Genomic DNA, 17,073 nt, shown 5'->3' with positions numbered 1-17,073 from the left:
GCCCTGATAGAAAGTCCCTGAGCACCAAGCTCTAGATGAACATAGCAGCTGTTTGGCTATTTGCTGGAGTCTTCTACTAGGAGGAGGCTGATTGTCCTAGCTGGTCCAAGTGTCAGGACCTGGCTCACCTGCTGGTGGCACTGTACTTCCCTGGGTGAAAAGCTGCAGTTCTGGTGTCCACCAGTGGGTGTCTCCCAGCAGCCAGCAGGTTCCTGCAATCAGCTCCATCTGGCCCCAGCTGCTGCCAGGGTACCTAAGGTTTTACTAACACTCCTTGTGTCAGTGTTTTGATTGCCTTGCTTTCTGCCAGATCCATCCTGCTCTTGATCTATCCTTGCATTCTGTAAACGTACTGCTACTTGCCTTGTTCCTGTACCCAGTCCTGATTCACACTCTTTCTTGCATTGCCCGTTACCCTTGGTTCCCATATTGTATATATTAGTACATACTGTATATAGGTTTCTGTTACAAAGGCGTTTTTGGTTGTGGGTCACTTGTTGTTTATGTTCGCTATTTGCTGGAGTGTGCATGTCTTTTTGCTTATTGATAAATGTACTTCATCGTACATTGTTTGGTCCCAGTTTCTTTGTGTAGCTACATTTATCTGGTCATTTATCTGGTCATCTCCTGTTCTGATTCCTGACACCAAGGATCTTTAGGAGCACAAAGCATGTCTACAAGTCTGGAGGTCTGGGAGATGTTAAAAACCCCTTAAAGGGAAAGGTGCAGAAACCTATTTTTCCATATAGGTCAACTCCTCCAGGTGAGAAAATATGGTGACAGGTGGTGGAACATGTGGGATTCACAACCATACATTTATTTGCTTAATTTCCTTTAACTGGCATGTTTGGGTTGAACAAACACATTGGACTTTTATATTACTGTGTTCATTTATTTCCTATGTTGTTTACTTTACATATATAATGTGTATATTAAGAATAAGTTCTGGCAGGCACATTATTATCACATTTATGTAAGCGATATCACAAATTTTCCAGCATGTAAGATATATTTTTTTTCTTTGAGTTCATTTATTATTATTTTTAATTTTCTTCAAAATATATTTGGCATTGGTACATACAATGGTTTAGTGGGGTTACATGGCACTATGAAAAATAAATCATTTATTTCCAGGTAACGTGCCTACAGTAGTAGCTAAAAGTACACTAAACTAATTAGTTTTCAGTTAAAGGAATTAGATATGAGAAATGAGCAGAACCAAGCTTGAATGGAGATATTTTGGTCCTGAGGCCAAATACAATATTGAATCTCCGCTCTAGAACGTTATGTAGATGTAAAGTTTTCATTTCCCAATAAACATATTATTTTGTAAATTTCAACTGTAACTCAGACTGTGTCTCTGGTATAGGTACTGCAGCTTAAAGCAGAACTTCACTCTCTCAATCAACATGGACTATTTTTAATCCTTGTGCTGCTAGCATTAGTGAATGGATAGGAAAGTATATCATATTTACTTGTTTTAGACTTTTTTTTTTTTTTTTTACATTTCTTCAGTTACTTCCTGGATTTCAGGCCTAAGCAAATGTCATCTATCTGCCTGAGCTAAGGGCAGATAGATTCCAGAAAGTAAAATGCTATGTGAATCATCTGCCCTTACTCAAGATGATTCACCTACAGAAATGCCAGGGGGTGTTATCCAAAATGATTTCTCAGCAAAATAAAGCAGGGAAGCATGGATGGGTGGGGGAGTTTGCTTTGAATATTAACAAAGAATTAAATAGCATTTTTTTTTTTGTGGTGCTCAGATGCAATGCAGTTCCATTAGGCGCATATAGCGCTTGAGTGTTTGTCACTCATGGCATTGCAGAATACCACACATAAAACATAATACTGCAGTAAACTTCATACAACAAAAACATTCTAGAAAAATCACTCATTTACATTACAGAGAACCGATACACATCTATCTGGCAGACATAGTGGCAGCTAGTAGCTGGAAGTTTAAAAGTTAATCTAAGCTGGCATGTAGGTACCTAGAGATGTCTGATGTGTAGTAACAGAGACACTTAAAGTGTCTCTGTCATGAGAGAAGTATGGGGGCTACCACTGATGGTCTACTTGTGAAAATGCTAGTTGATGGACTGTGTCTGGCTCTAAAGTGGTTGTAAAATTTTACATACACCCAGTGAAGTGACAGGCCTCAGGTGAAACAAATGCTCCTACATAAGTTGAACCTGTATGTCTACAGTCTTCTCTTCTCTACATCTGATCAAAGTGATGAATTTTAAAACTCATCCCAGAGTTGAGAAGAAAAGGGGTGGGGAGCTAAGTTACACTCTGCAAAGCTCAGTGAAGAGAGCTCTGAGAGCTGATTGGAGGGAAGAGAGGGCCCCCCCCCCCTCCACACAGCTCACAGGAGCAGAGATGACGCTGTCTCTCTGATGGATGTCCCTCTCTTGTCACCATTTTTTTTTAAACGTGGTGCTTTTTTTTAACCACTTGCCCTCCTGGTGATTTACCCCCCTTCTGACCTGCCTGCTGCATTTAAAAAAAATTGTAAAAATCAAATTTCATCATAAATTTACACTAAAATGTATTCTTTGCTAAAATAAAATCCCAATACATGTAAAATGGCGGTATATATATTGGGATTTTCTATTTTTACTAGTAATGGTGGCGATCAGCAGCTTATAGCGGGACTGCGGTGGGCATTCTGACACTGAGGGGAACTGACTTGGTGTCACTGACATCCCCAGTGATAACAATACAGTGATCAGTGCTAAAAAAAAAGCACTGACACTGTACTAATGGCACTGGGCAGGAAGGGGTAAACATGAGGGGCACACAAAGGGTTAACTGTGAACGGTTTTACTTGTGTCTGTGTGCTTCACTGTAAGCAGTGTGCATGAGCTGACAGGGAGGACAACTGTTTTGTTTACAAGCAGTTCTCCTCCCTGTTTGAGATGCTAGGCAATCACCGGGCACTGGTGAGTACTGACCTGCCAGGACCCACTGATTGACAGCCACGGCCACGAATGGCAGTGCGGGTAGGGCATGCGTGCCCCCTTCCCGGAAATGTAAAATCACATATATATATATATATATATATATATATATACACGTGATTTTGCGCACCCGTGCCACCCTGTACCAGTATTTCTGCTATAGGGCAGTCGGGAAGTGGTTAACTTTTTTTTTAACCACTTCAGGTCTGGACACTTTTACCCCCTTCCAGTCCAGGCCAATTTTCAGCTTTCAGTGCTATCACATTTTGAATGACAATTTCGCAGTTATACATTTTTTAGCCTTTTTTTGAGACAGATAAAACTTTTTTTTGGTGGTATTTATTCACCACTGGGGGTTTTATTTTTTTGCTATATAAATGAAAAAGTCCAAAAAGTTTGGAGGGTGATGAAGATTTTTTTTTCTTTTTTTACACTGATTGCTTTTACACCCATAAAAGCTGTAAAAGCAATCATTTCCCCTTCTCTCTGGCTGCATTCCTGCAGCCATTGAGAAATATTGTGAGAGCTGTGATTGGTCACAGCTTGTCACATGGTACAAGGCTGTTGTGAATAGCCTTGTACCATGTGACCTCTGTGATCATTCACAAGTAGTAGCAATGATGTCAGGAAGTGACATCGTTTACTACTATTCATGTGATCACTTATTGTCCAATCAGTGATCACATGAATCGGGACTTCACACAGAGGTCCCGTACAGAGATCTGTGTTCTGGCACAATGGGCACTGATCACGGTGCCGCACGCTCCCAGGGAGCGTACACAGGCAATGGATGCAGGGGGGACGGCAGCGCTCAAAAGGCATGAGCATGCGGGCCAGACAAGAAAAAAAGGATCTCTCACTTAAAAACTTCCCGTCCGGCCCATGTAGATAAACGGCCGGACAGGAAGTGGTTAAGTGAGAGATCCTTTTTTTTGCTGTCTGGACCGCGTGCTCATGCCTTTTTCCACTGACCTCCTGCAAAGTCTTTGATGTCATTTTGGAGTTTTCATACTTTGTCTCCCTGAAGAAGCAGGCTGTGTCCCGCGAAACTCATTGGAGAACTAAAGCAAAATATTTACTTGTATTAACTATGCCAGTTATGGAGAACAATAGCAAAGTATTTTCCTGTAATAACTATGCCAGTTATGATACCCAGGCTATCCAAGACCTTATTTTGCAGTAATATATACTAATTGTGCTTGTTGTCAACATTTACAAGCTTTTTAAGATGAATGCACTATGCGCTCAATTTTTATTACCACAACAGTGGTTTGAATTTTAGTAATAAAGTTGTATTTGTTATATATTTTGTGGTTGTATTTTTGTGGTATGGCGCCTTTAAAACCTTATTAGTTTTCTCAGTTAGGGATGGTATCTTTAGTGTCTTATTATTAAGGGGTGTGGCACCAATAAATCCTGTTAGCAAGGGTGGGGAGATCTGACTTTGGATCTCCATCCCCTGCCTTGATCTCCATCTCTCGCCTTCTTGTCCCTATCAATGCAGGGAGTTGAGGGGGGGGGGGCAATTTAGTTGACAGCAAAGGCAGGTGACACAGCACAGTGGGCTGAGGGGTCACATTTCAGGTAAATAGCTCTGATCAGTGGTTATCAGCCACTGATCAGAGCTATCAGTTTGTGCAGCAGCGTCTGATAAAAAATTCTGATATGAGCTTATAGCAGAGGAGGAATGCAGGTCCGTATGGCATACGGACCTGGCCATCTAGAAGCAGTGCTGTAGGTCCATAAGCCATATGGACCAGGCAGCAAAAGGGTCAATAGAGACGAGTACACACTATAGAGGGATAGGCTTTGCTCATATTTCATGCCTGAGGTTTACAATCACTTTAAAACATTTGGGGCAGATACACAGAACATACAGTGGAAATAAAAAGTCTACACACCCCTGTTAAAATGTCAGGTTTCTGTGATGTAAAAAAATAAGACAAAGATAAATAATTTCAGAACTTTTTCCACCTTTAATGTAACCTATAAACTGTACAACTTAGTTGAACAACAAACTGAAATCTTTTTGGTGGAGGGAAGTAAAAATAAAAAACTAAAATAATATGGTTGTGCAAGTGTGCACACCCCTAAACTAATACTTTGTTGAAGCACCTTTTGATGTGATTCCAGCACTCAGTCTTTTTGGGTATGAGTCTAGCAGCATGGCACATCTTGACTTGGCAATATTTGCCCACTCTTCCTTGCAAAAACACCCCAAATCTGTCAGATTGCGAAGGAATCTCCTGTGCACAGCCCTCTTCAGAGCACCCCACAGATTTTTGATTGGATTCAGGTCTGGGCTCTGGCTGGGCCATTCCAATACTTTAATCTTCTTCTGGTGAAGCCATTCCTTTGTTGATTTGGATGTATGCTTTGGGTCGTTATCATGCTGAAAGATGACGTTCTTCTTCATGTTCAGCTTTCTAGTAAAAGCCTGAAGGTTTTGTGCCAATATTGACTGGTATTTGGAACTGTTCATAATTCCCTCTACCTTGACTAAGGCCCCAGTTCCAGCTGAAGAAAAACAGCCCCAAAGCATGATTCTGCCACCACCATGCTTCACTGTGGGTATGGTAATCTTTTGGTGATGTGCAGTGTTGTTTTTGTGCGCCAAACATATCTTTTGGAATTATGGCCAAAACGTTCAACCTTGGTTTCATTAGACCATAACACATTTTCCCACATGCTTTTGGGAGACTTCAGATGTGTTTTTGCAAAATTTAGCCAGGCTTAGATGTTTTTCTTCATAAGAAAAGTGTTCCGTCTTGCCACTCTACCCCATAGCCCAGACATATGAAGAATACAAGATTGTTGTCACGTACCACACAGACAGTACTTGCCAGATATTCCTGCAGCTCCTTTAATTTTGCTGTAGGCCTCTTGGTAGCCTGCCAGACCAGTTTTCTTCTCATCTTTTCATCAATTTTGGAGGGACATCCAGTTCTTGGTAATGTTACTGTTGAGCCATATTTTGTTCACTTGATGATGACTGTCTTCACTGTGTTCCATAGCAGATCTAATGCCTTGGAAATTCTTTTGTACCCTTCTCCTGACTGATACCTTTTAACAATGAGATCCCTCTGATGCTTTGGAAGCTCTCTGAGGACCATGGCTTTTGCTGTAGGATGCAACTAGGAAAATGTCAGGAAAGACCTACTGGAACAGCTGAAATTTATTTGGGGTTAATCAGAGGAACTATAAATGATGGCAGGTGTGTACTGACTGTAGCTGCTCTATTCCGCACCCTGATTCTTATTTTATTGTTTTGTGAACATTGCCCCTTTGTGGCCAATGGCTAGTTTTTATACCAAGAAGCAAAACTGCGTTCCAAGCAGGATTCTATGAACACTGTGGAGCAGAGGTATTCATTCAAACCAGGAATCAGAGACACAGCTATATAGCTATTCATAGCCAAACATCCACAAGGCAGATATAACAGATACAAATACAAATGCAGCTCTGTATTCACTAATACATCAATAATGGACAATCTTCATCTTGGGAGGATGGTGATGTAAAAAAAACAAAAACAAAAACTTTACAGGTAGATTCTGGACCCACTATCAGCAGGCAATATATGCGGGGAAGGTGGTTTAGGACAGCTAATGGGGACCTTGCATTGCACTGCGAAGTCCGCTTTAAATATGTTTGGTTTTTTTAATGCAAGCAGAGCAAGTTCCCAAATTTGTCTTCATATTATACTGGTGTAGTTTCAGTACTGCAACCAGTTTTCACCTAAATAGAAACTTACCCCCCACCTACCTCTTAACTTCCTTTCCCCATACCTCTTGATGGGTAGTCCACAAAACATACAGTATGCTTGCATGCCCAGTGGTTAAGCAGTGTTCTAATGATTCTGTCCTCCTTCTGGGTTCATGAAACTGTACCCTTGATGATGCACCATGTCATCAGGGTGCTGGCTACAAGCATTAGGAAAAGGCAGCTCCCCCTAATGATGTGCCACATCTTTGCATAATAGGATACCTTGGAGACTCCTGGGATGCGTAGTATGGATATCCCAGGAAGCTGCAGCAAGTGTGGTGTCATTTTTGTCTAGGTGACAACCAATGAATTAGGGGGAGAAAAAAAATGATAAAATAACCTTTTGTGATTTTGAAAGATTTGGGTAAGGATGAGGTGCTGGAAAGTGGTTGGGGAGGGTGAAGGTCTGTTTTAAAAGAAGCCAAATCCAGAGAACAAAAACACTATAGCCTTCTGAACACACATTGCCTCATAAAATAAGGTACATTACTACATATTTTGCCTGGAATAAGGGTTAATAAAGTTAAACTTTTATTCTCTGACTTTTTTCTCTTTAAGAACCACAGGTGGCAACAGTACATGTGGCCCACGCTAGACCTCTACATGACATCAGATAAGAAAGGTCCACCTAGACAAAAGACTTCTTATATTTTCAGCAGGAGATTTAAATCAGGCCATGTCCTTTGCACTAAGATGAGACACAATGATTCTTAAACTATTCTTTCAGGCCAGAAATGACAGTGAATGAACTGTGTGTGCTTTGTTTCTGTAGTGTCCTGTCTTTTTCAATTATATGAAATTATTGGACATGCACAGTGGAAAAGCAATCCATAACACAGTGTGCAGACTCTGCAGGTACCTGGAATCACTTACTGCCAGAACACAAGGCCTGTTAATTATTTATCCCTGCTATTTGATTACAGTCTTCTCAGAAATTGTTTTAAATGCCCTGCTCTTCCTCAAATACAGTAAAGCACAATATTAATTATATAGTAATGCATTTATCGGAGTGATACATCAAATACATTCTACACTGCTTTCTTGCCTGACCACTAGCTCAAAGCCCAAATAGCCACCTTGTTCAACACCCATAGTCATACTGGCTTATTTAAAATATATCTAAAGCCAATTTTTTTTTTCAGCTGTGGATAGAATGTGGAATATTTAAAATCCTTTATTATGCTGTATGTGTTCCATTGTGAAGATTTCTTTCACTCCTGTCTCAATGGGAAGTAAGAGGAAATCTCTGTAAAGTAAAAGAAATCCCCTCCTAGACAGCTATCACTGAAATATGTGTCCTCACTGGAAGATTTCCCTTCTGATTCTGCTTTGGTGACAACTCAAAATATTAGATTTCCCATCACTTTTATCTTCAGAGGCAATGGTCAACAGGAGATATAGGGTGAGCCTTCTCAGCAGGGACAGAGGCAGCAAATAAAATCAGAGAGAGGTCTTAATGTTTCCCTGCTTTATCCAAATAGGAGGGGGTAGATACATTTTAAGCCAAAGACTTTAGCTGGCCCTACTTTTTTTTTTTTTTGGTTCAGCCAATGGGCACACAAACTAGGTAGATGGAATGCCCTGCAGCTGTCAAAATACACTGAACAGTGGCTGTAGCTGCCAACAGAAAGGTCTGTCCCCATGACAGAAGCGATAAACTGCTGGGGGGGGAGCGGCCACACACTGTTCAAAATTTGGCTGGTCCCTACTGTTTTGTTGCAGAACCCTACTGTGTCAAAACAGAGGTCACCTTTACCAATCTGTAAACCGTAAACTTAATCTGACTAGCTGTATGGGTTACTGTGCTTTCTACAACAGGCTGCTTTTTGCATGAATTTGTCCAGCTAAACTAAATCTAGCCAGACACACACATATTTAATAGATTCTTCTATACATGCTAACCAGCATGGATTAAAGAATCTGCACTGCCTGCTATCATATTCGGACAGCTGGCATCTACGATGGTCAGAATGCCTGAACAGTGACTGTAGCTGAGTGAATGTAGTCACTGATCCGATGCTGCGTCTTTACCCTGCCAACTCTCTACTGAGAACTAAGCGATCAAACACCACTGATTGTTCAGTTCTCAGCATTCTGTGAGCAGAGAGTCAATGACTGTCAGTCTATGGCTCTCTGTTCTGCCTCTCCAATGCGCATTGGAGAACTTGACTGTGGTGGGGGCGTGCGCATCTGGGTCAAGCTCTCAATGGATCGCTGAGAGGCTGAGCCAAGTGCTGGTCCAGGCTTCTGGGAGGATCCCAACCATATGGTCGGAATCTTTTCAGTGCCTGGAACGGCTCTCTGCCGGGCTTCAGCCTGCTGTCAGCTAAAAATGGATCACAGGAGTGCAGAACTAACTACATTCCTGTAATATATAGGAGAAGTATAGCCAAGATAGCTTTGGCAATACTTGTCCTTTAATAAACTTTTCACTGCTTTAAATAAAAGCAAAATATGAAAAATGATATACTGCAACATTTATTATATACTGAAAATGTATAACTTGCACAATTATTTACATAAAAACTCATATTTATCTATTTCATTAACAATCATTATCCAAGAACTACATCACAACTTTACTGGAATCATTAAGAACAGTACTCACTGCCTGGTCTGGTCCATCTCCCCCGAGAACCCGAAATCCAAAGCCAGATTCTTGTTTTCGTAAGAAAACATCCAAGTCCTTTGTATTGGGAGCTACAAATGAAAAACAAGAAGCCAATGAAAATGATAAATCAGATTACTAAAATGCTCTCACTGCAAACCATCAGCAATTACGTGAATCTACCATTATGTTTAGCCAATTAACACTGCCACAACTGATAAACAGCAGGCATCAGAAATTCCTATAAATGATGCTGGAGGGTGAAATGTCAATTCTCTGACATGCAGCCCATTCACCCTTTGCATATAATGTGTGACTGTCCTTCAGGTGTCCTGGGTTTAAAAGATCACATATTTCAGGGATCAGAGACATGTAAATCCTACTAATAGGGATGCAGACCTTGCAACTTTTCTCATTAGGACACTGAGAGAGCACCAGCTAATTATAATGAACCTGTTCCTCCCATCAGTCTGAAAAAGGACAGGGTGAATCAAACAGCTGTTACAAAGTTTGTTAAAATCCATTCATTAATTAGCAAGAACAAAAGTGGAGTTACTCTTTAATTCGTAAGTTCGACAGGCACTGCTATCTGTCAAACTTGATAAACCAAGTTAAATTTACATGTAGTCAGTCTCCTCCAGCTTTCTGTGAGTGGTCTGTGGGGGGGATAAAAACGCAGCTGGACCACCAGTTTTTATCACCTGTGTAAATGAGGCCCTTAAGAAGCCAACATAGAGATCCAAGTAGAAGGATAATGATATAGCTGACCACACACTCATAGCTTTCGTTTATTTAGCCAGCAGGCAGAACAAAAGAAATCTAACATATTCCTGCATCCATGTTAAACATCCCAGATAGTCGTATCTACCCTGCTGGCTATTGTATTCATATACCTGGAACCTGCAACTGTCAGAACCTGAACAGTACCTGCATCTGATTGGATGCAGGCACTGATCAGCTGACAATGTTCCACTCAGCTCTTCTGACCGAACAGTTGACAGGGATACCACCAGCATCAACAGGAATCAGACATAATTTGAGCATTGTAAGCTTTAGTGTGTCTATAATTTCACAGCAGGCCTCAGCTACACATGAGTTTCATGCCCCTGGCAATAATCACATGAAAAAAAAACAACAGGGTGGTTATAACGAAGTCCAAGTACAAGAATCGTTTTGGGTACAGTTAGACTACCCATACTGCAGATGGTTCAAAAAGATTCAAACCATCTATGGCTGGCTTTAGTCTTCTGGTGAAGCTGTGCATAGTAACCATCCAGCTTCCAGGTTTTATTGTCAAACCCTAATTCAGTGTTTCTCAACTCCAGTCCTCATGGACCCCCAACAGGTCATGTTTTCAGGATTTCCATTATTTTGCACAGGTGATTTGATCAGTTTCACTGCCTTAGTAATTACCACAGCTGTTTCATCTGAGGGAAATCCTGAAAACATGACCTGTTGGGGGTCCATGAGGACTGGAGTTGAGAAACACTGCCCTAATTGAACAAGCTGCAGTTAGAAGCTGGTTGGTTACTATGCACAGATGCACCAGATTCTGAGTGCTCCAGTTTTAGTAATTCTCCCCCGAAGAGTTATTGTCAAGTCGACCCACTTATACTGATGTAACTAAATTTGGTCTGAAGATTTAGGCATCAATGACCAATGGACACTGAAGAGGTTAAACAATTATATTAGTTTTGTGAGACTGAAGTGAACCCAGTCACATAATTATTTTAATAACACAAATACCAGAGCTTAAAAGCAGGAAGCAAAAAACTGTCTACTTTATATGACGGTCTTACAGTTAAAATGATGACGGTAAGCAATTTGTTTTATAGCAGCAAATTGCTGTACCAGCTAAATAGCTGGAATAAAGTAATATTTGAATGCATTTTCTTCTCTAGCTGTAGTTGTTTCTATAATTGTAGTGCAAGTCTTGAGAACATAATTTTTTACCATTTTCATGGATCGGTCCTTGACGATAACTTGGGCATGTGAAAGTTTTGTCTCAGGGAGTTCCCGTATCATATTCTTTCACTGAAAGGTATACAGGGTTGATTTACTAAAATTGGAGAATGCAAACTTTGGTGCAGCTCTGCATAGAAACCAATCAGCGTCCAGTTTTTATTGTCAAAGCTTAATTGAACAAGCTGAAGTTGGAAGCTGATTGGCTACAATGCACAACTGCACCAAATTTTGCACTCTCCAGTTTCAGTAAATCAACCCCTTTGACTGCTATGTTTATAGTGAAACATCAAGAAAGCCTAATTTGATTTACATGTCTAAATACCACCACATTTACACGTAGGAAAAGTTGCAACAGGGACCACCTATAGAGCAGTTTTGTAGCTGGAGCAATTTCAAGAGCAGCTTTGGTGTCATAAATCAAGTGATAATTTAGTGCTGCCAGAATGTTATGAAGAAAGCCTGCAACTTAAACTCAATGTATAGCCAAAAACTTATTTTATTCAGTTTTGGATACAGAAGGAAAGAATCAAAAAGATTGTCTGGTTTTATTGCTGTTTGTGTCCCACTAGGTTGATTCACATTCTCTGTTTGTCCTGGTGACCATTGTTACCAGGACAGAAAGTGATAAGGAATCCAAATTTTAGAGTTATCACCAAAACAGGAGGTGGGGTAAATCTTCCAGAGATGGCATACTGAGCAGGGCTTGAAAACGCAGCTCGCCTAATGCGGTGAGCACGGATGATGGATGGAGCGGCTGCACCTGTGCTCCAAGCCTCATTGTGAAGCCGAGTTCCGATTTCCAACTTCCGGTTTCCGGCATCTTCGGCACCGCCATTACACTGGCAGCGCCGATGAGGGCACAGGTGCAGGAGAGGTCCTGTCAGGGACCATCGCGACGCATGGGTCTACACAGGCATAGGTGTCTGCCAAGACGTGTAGGTGGCACTAGGACCCAGGCGCACCCGTCGTCTTGACAGTACTAGGCAGGCACTGGGACCTAGGCTGCACCTGTCAGGTGCAGGGCGGGCTATTTAAGCCAGCTCTGCACAAACACTTGTTGCCGAATGGTCTTTGTATGCTGTTACTTGTGTTGTGAGTATCTTGATCTGGATTGTTTGACCTTGCTGCCTTCTCCTGTCCTGACCCTTGGCCTACCTGACTCTGCTCCTGGATGTTCCCCTTTAAATCTGATCTTTTGGTGTTGACCCTGCGTGTGACCCGACTGTCCTTTGCCTACCGTTTTGTACCTCACCGACCCGCTAGTTGCCCACCCGGCCTGTATGACTCTGATTTAGCTCATCCATCCATCCCGCAGGGATCACTAGGCTCCCTCACATCAGACTCTTAGCCCCCTGGAGCTCCTGTCAGACTCCTCTACCCCTGTTGGAGATACCTAGCAGCTGCGACCTGGTACCGGAGCGCTCCAAGTCCATCCCCACCATCAGGGGCCCTGGTGAACAAGTGCTCCGGTGCTTAGACTCCGCACTCTGGGGAGGCTCTGCCAGGGGATTGATAGAGGTGCTGTCAGGCGGTCCATTACAGGTCCACTCTCCTCCGCTGAGAGAAGACACCCTCCCCACCGACGTGGGAGACTCTTGGAGAGGTCCGCTCTCCCCCGCCGTGGGGAAAACGAGGAGAGGCCCGCTCTCCACCGCCTTGGGGGACACGACGCCTGCTCTCCACTGCCTTGGGGGACATGTGGTATTTTGCATTAGAAAAAGGGTATTACACAAGTCTTGTTCCTGCTGTACAACGAAAACCATTACAAATCTTGATGTGAAACTGGCTTCCTACTGCTTTTTGTCATCCAAAAAATTATTTTTTGGTGTTTTTTTTCTTAATTGAATAGAATGCAATCCACACACAGCCATTGAAGTGGTATTTTGCATCAGAAAAAAGGGTATTACACAAGTCTTGGTCCTGCTGTACAACACAAACCATGGCTGCTCTATTAGCACGTTTTTGTTAAAATGTTTACTATTGTTATGCCATGTTTTATATTTTGGACTCTTTATTCTAAAGAAAAATGTAATTTCATAAGCTTTAAGGGGGCGTGGTTGGGGGGCAGGGCTGGGGGGGGGGGTTGGGGACGCTCCGGGATGGTGTTGGAGGTGGACCTGGGCAAGGTTGGGTGGGGCAACTGGTGGAGAGTAAGGTTTGTGCCTTGCTAGTAGGTCTAGACTTGCAATTTTAAGCCCTGGCATACTGTATAGTCTGGTGACAATAAAGAGGGGTATTCCCCTCATTGTGTAGAGATTTCTTCTCACTTCCTGTTGTATTCCTGAAACAGAAAGTGAAGGGAAATTTCCCCAACAGAACACAGCGAGCACAAATTAAACCTTCAGGGGTTTCAACTTCTCCCTCTACAGAAAATGAAAGAAACAAGTTTTGACTATACATATACTCACAGTTTCCACTTTATGGATATAGAATGCAGTTGTTAAAAGCCCTGACAACTTTTTTTTTCTTTTTTTGCAGTCCCATTTGGGACATTTCCCTTCATTTGTGGAGCCATGGCGTTCACTGTTGTGGAATTAACAGTAAATCTTTTTATCATTAGGAAACATCTCCACTTACACCGCGTTCCAAAATATTATGCAAATTCTATTTAAGTGTCACAAAGATGAAATATTTTGTTTTTCAGTGTAACTTATGGATGGCATTGTGTGTCAGGGCTCTTTTGATCACTGAAAACAATCTCGGACACCTGTGATAATTAGATTGGCAGGTGAGCCCAATTTAAGGAAAAACTACTAAAGGAGGGTGTTCCACATTATTAACCAGAGCACCATTTTCAAGCAATATGGGGAAGGAAAAGGATCTCTCTGCTGCTGAAAAGAGTGAAATAGATCAATGCCTTGGATGAGGTATGAAAACATATTTCACGAAATCGTAAGCGTGATCATCGCACTATTAAGAGATTTGTGGCTGATTCAGCGCACAGATGGGTTCGTGCAGATAAAGGCACATTGAGGAAGATTTCTGCCAGATCCATGCATCGAATCAAGAGAGCAGCTGCTAAAATACCATTACATAGCAGCAAACAGATATTTGAAGCTGCTGGTGCCTCTGGATTCCCACAGACATCAAGGTGTAGAGTCCTCCAGGGTCTTGCAACTGTGCATAAACCTTCTATTCGGCCACCACTAACCAATGCTCACAAGCAGAAACGGCTGCATTGGGCAGAAAAATACATGAAGACTAATTTTCAAACAGTCCTGTTCACTGATGAGTGCCGTGCAACCCTGGATGGTCCAGATGGATGGGGTAGTAGATGGTTGGTGGACGGCCACCCTGTTCCAACAAGGCTGCGATGTGAGCAAGGCGGTGGTGGAGTCATGTTTTGGGCTGGAATCATGGGAACAGAGCTGGTCGGCCCCTTTAGGGTCCCCGAAGGTGTAAAGATGACCTCTGCAAAGTATGTGGAGTTTATGACTGACCACTTTCTTCCCTGGTACAGAAGGAAGAACTATGCTTTCTGTAATAAAATCATCTTCATGCATGACAATGCACCATCTCATGCTGCAAAGAATACCTCTGCATCAATGGCTGCTATGGGGATAAAAGGAGAGAAAGTCATGGTGTGGCCTCCATCCTCCCCTGACCTCAATCCTATTGAGAACCTTTGGAGCATCCTCAAGCAAAAGATCTATGAGGGTGGGAGGCTTTACATCCAAACAGCAGCTCTGGGAGGCTATTCTTACATCTTGCAAACAAATTCAAGCAGAAACTGTCCAAAAACTCACAAGTTCAATGGATGCAAGACTTGTGAAGCTGCTATCAAATAAGGGGTCCTATGTTACAATGTAACGTGACCTGTTAAAATGTTTAAAAAGTTAAAATGTTGTTAAAAGTTTGATTGAAATAGCTTTTGATTTCAGTAAATATGCTGCAAACACAACAAATGACAATGTTCAGTTCTTTACAACCTATAAAGTGTTTTGAAACTTACTGTGCGTAATAATTTGGAACAGTGCATTGTAAGTTTTTTATGTTTAAAAAAAAATACTGTTATCATTAGGAGGTTTGTTCAATAAAATTTGAATTGTACTCTTAATAGTTGATAACATGAGAATTATGCTGACTGTTATTTACATCAATTATTTAGGTAAATGAGAGAAATATCATTTGCATTATAATTTGGAACAGGGTGTAGACAGAAATCACTGGAACAGGTGTCCCCATTGGAAGATTTTCCTATAATTTTGCAATTGTAAAAGGTTAGATTTTAAATTATTGTCTGTCTCCGTGACAATGGCCACTTGCAAAAAGAGCACGCAGCCATTAACAGTACCCATAAATGACCATTTTTTATAAAAAAAAGATGTTTATTAAATATCAGCAATTGTTAAAACTATGCAGCAAAATACAAATATAAAAATATTTGGCTCAATAGCATTTTACTTTTAAATTTGAAATCAAAGCAAAATGATCTGCTAAGACAACTAACCTTTTTTCATTAAGTTCTGCTGATGGGATTTTATTATAATATTTATTTTACTTCTATGAAACAAAAGCCAAACATCTGCAGAGAAGTCTAATATGTGTAGAGGATGACTTGGAGGACAGGCAGCCAAAATGTCACAGCAGCAAGATTACAGAACGAGGCAGAGCACACATGGGATTTCCTCGCAGGCAGATGTATCAAAGGAATGTACTTCCGTTTCTTGTTTTAAGAGACGCACCTACCCAAGTGCAACTGGATTAATAAACACTTCTAAAGCAATGCCACAGTGCTTTAAAGAATATATGATGTGTTTAGGCTATAAATAAGGAATATTTTCTATTTTTAAAGCGCTACACTGGACATTTACATTTCCTGACAGCTTGCCATAAGAATGAGCAACTCACATGAGAAAGAAAATCAACAGCAGCAAAGAAAAGAGCATCTGGTAACCCCAATTATTTGCACTGCTGTACCACCAACTACAGCTAAAGGTACATTCTTGTACAAATCTTGTACTAAGACTGGCGCACAAATTTCAAGTACTGCTGTGGTATCCAAAGGCACCAGATGTTTTCTTTCTTTTTCTAAACTGTACTTAAAAACTGGTATGCGCCCATAAATTATGGGTTAATTTTTTTGTTTTCTCTATGATTAAGTGCCTAGTGGAGTGAAACGTCTTAGAGGAGCAAGTGGATTAGCCTTGTACCAGACTAGATCCCTTAAATTTTACCTTGGGCTTAAAGAAAGAGTAAGGCTTCTTCCCTTTTTCCTTTGTTGGGATATTCTACACATTCATTTCTGAATATATACAATATAAACAACAGCATCCTCATCTCAAGACCTTGGGTTCCTGCTCTTGGGACCTTGGGACACACTCTTCCTTTTGAATTATTTCATCACTGCTGACGCATCTCATGGCAAAGTGTTCCCTTTAAGCTCGGTTTCACATTATAAAGCCCGGGCCAAGTTCTATAAGGTATGTTTTTGTACCCCTCAATGCACTAGCCGAAACAGCATAATATACGGATATGTCCTAAAGGACTTTTATAGTTTTAGATTTGGCATACTCTAAAAGGGATTTTTATGTATATTAAGTGTATGTGGAGATGATCAAGAGCTATAAATCATACATTAGGTCCCAGAGGAGTTTCAGTACAGAGCAGTTCCATTTTAGTTTAAAGCGGTTCTAAACACAAAAACATAAAGGTTTGTTGTTAACCCTTCTTGCCTCTTTTGCTGGACAACTAGGTCTGTTAAAAGGAGAAGTAGGGCCAAAGCTCTTTTGGGTCTACCTCTCCTATGGATCACAGGAGTGCACTTTG

The 17,073-nt window shown here is 41.3% G+C and overlaps 1 protein-coding gene across 4 annotated transcripts in view; it reads right to left on the bottom strand.

The window, feature by feature from the left end:
• The window catches only part of MAGI3 (membrane associated guanylate kinase, WW and PDZ domain containing 3), a 489,943-nt gene that overhangs the window by 68,206 nt on the left and 404,664 nt on the right, over window positions 1-17,073 (bottom strand). For all 4 annotated transcript variants that reach the window (XM_089681068.1, XM_089681065.1, XM_089681066.1 and 1 more), the window contains one exon: window positions 9,340-9,431. In XM_089681068.1, the coding sequence (XP_089537194.1) occupies window positions 9,340-9,431 (92 nt within the window). The remainder of the gene's footprint in view (window positions 1-9,339; window positions 9,432-17,073) is intronic.

This window comes from Staurois parvus, unplaced genomic scaffold (genome assembly GCF_062004578.1).
Source record: "Staurois parvus isolate SC_StPar_1 unplaced genomic scaffold, SC_StPar_1.0 ptg000258l, whole genome shotgun sequence".
In the NCBI taxonomy this organism is placed as follows: domain Eukaryota; kingdom Metazoa; phylum Chordata; class Amphibia; order Anura; family Ranidae; genus Staurois; species Staurois parvus.
This window is presented reverse-complemented; position numbering and strand designations above follow the sequence as displayed.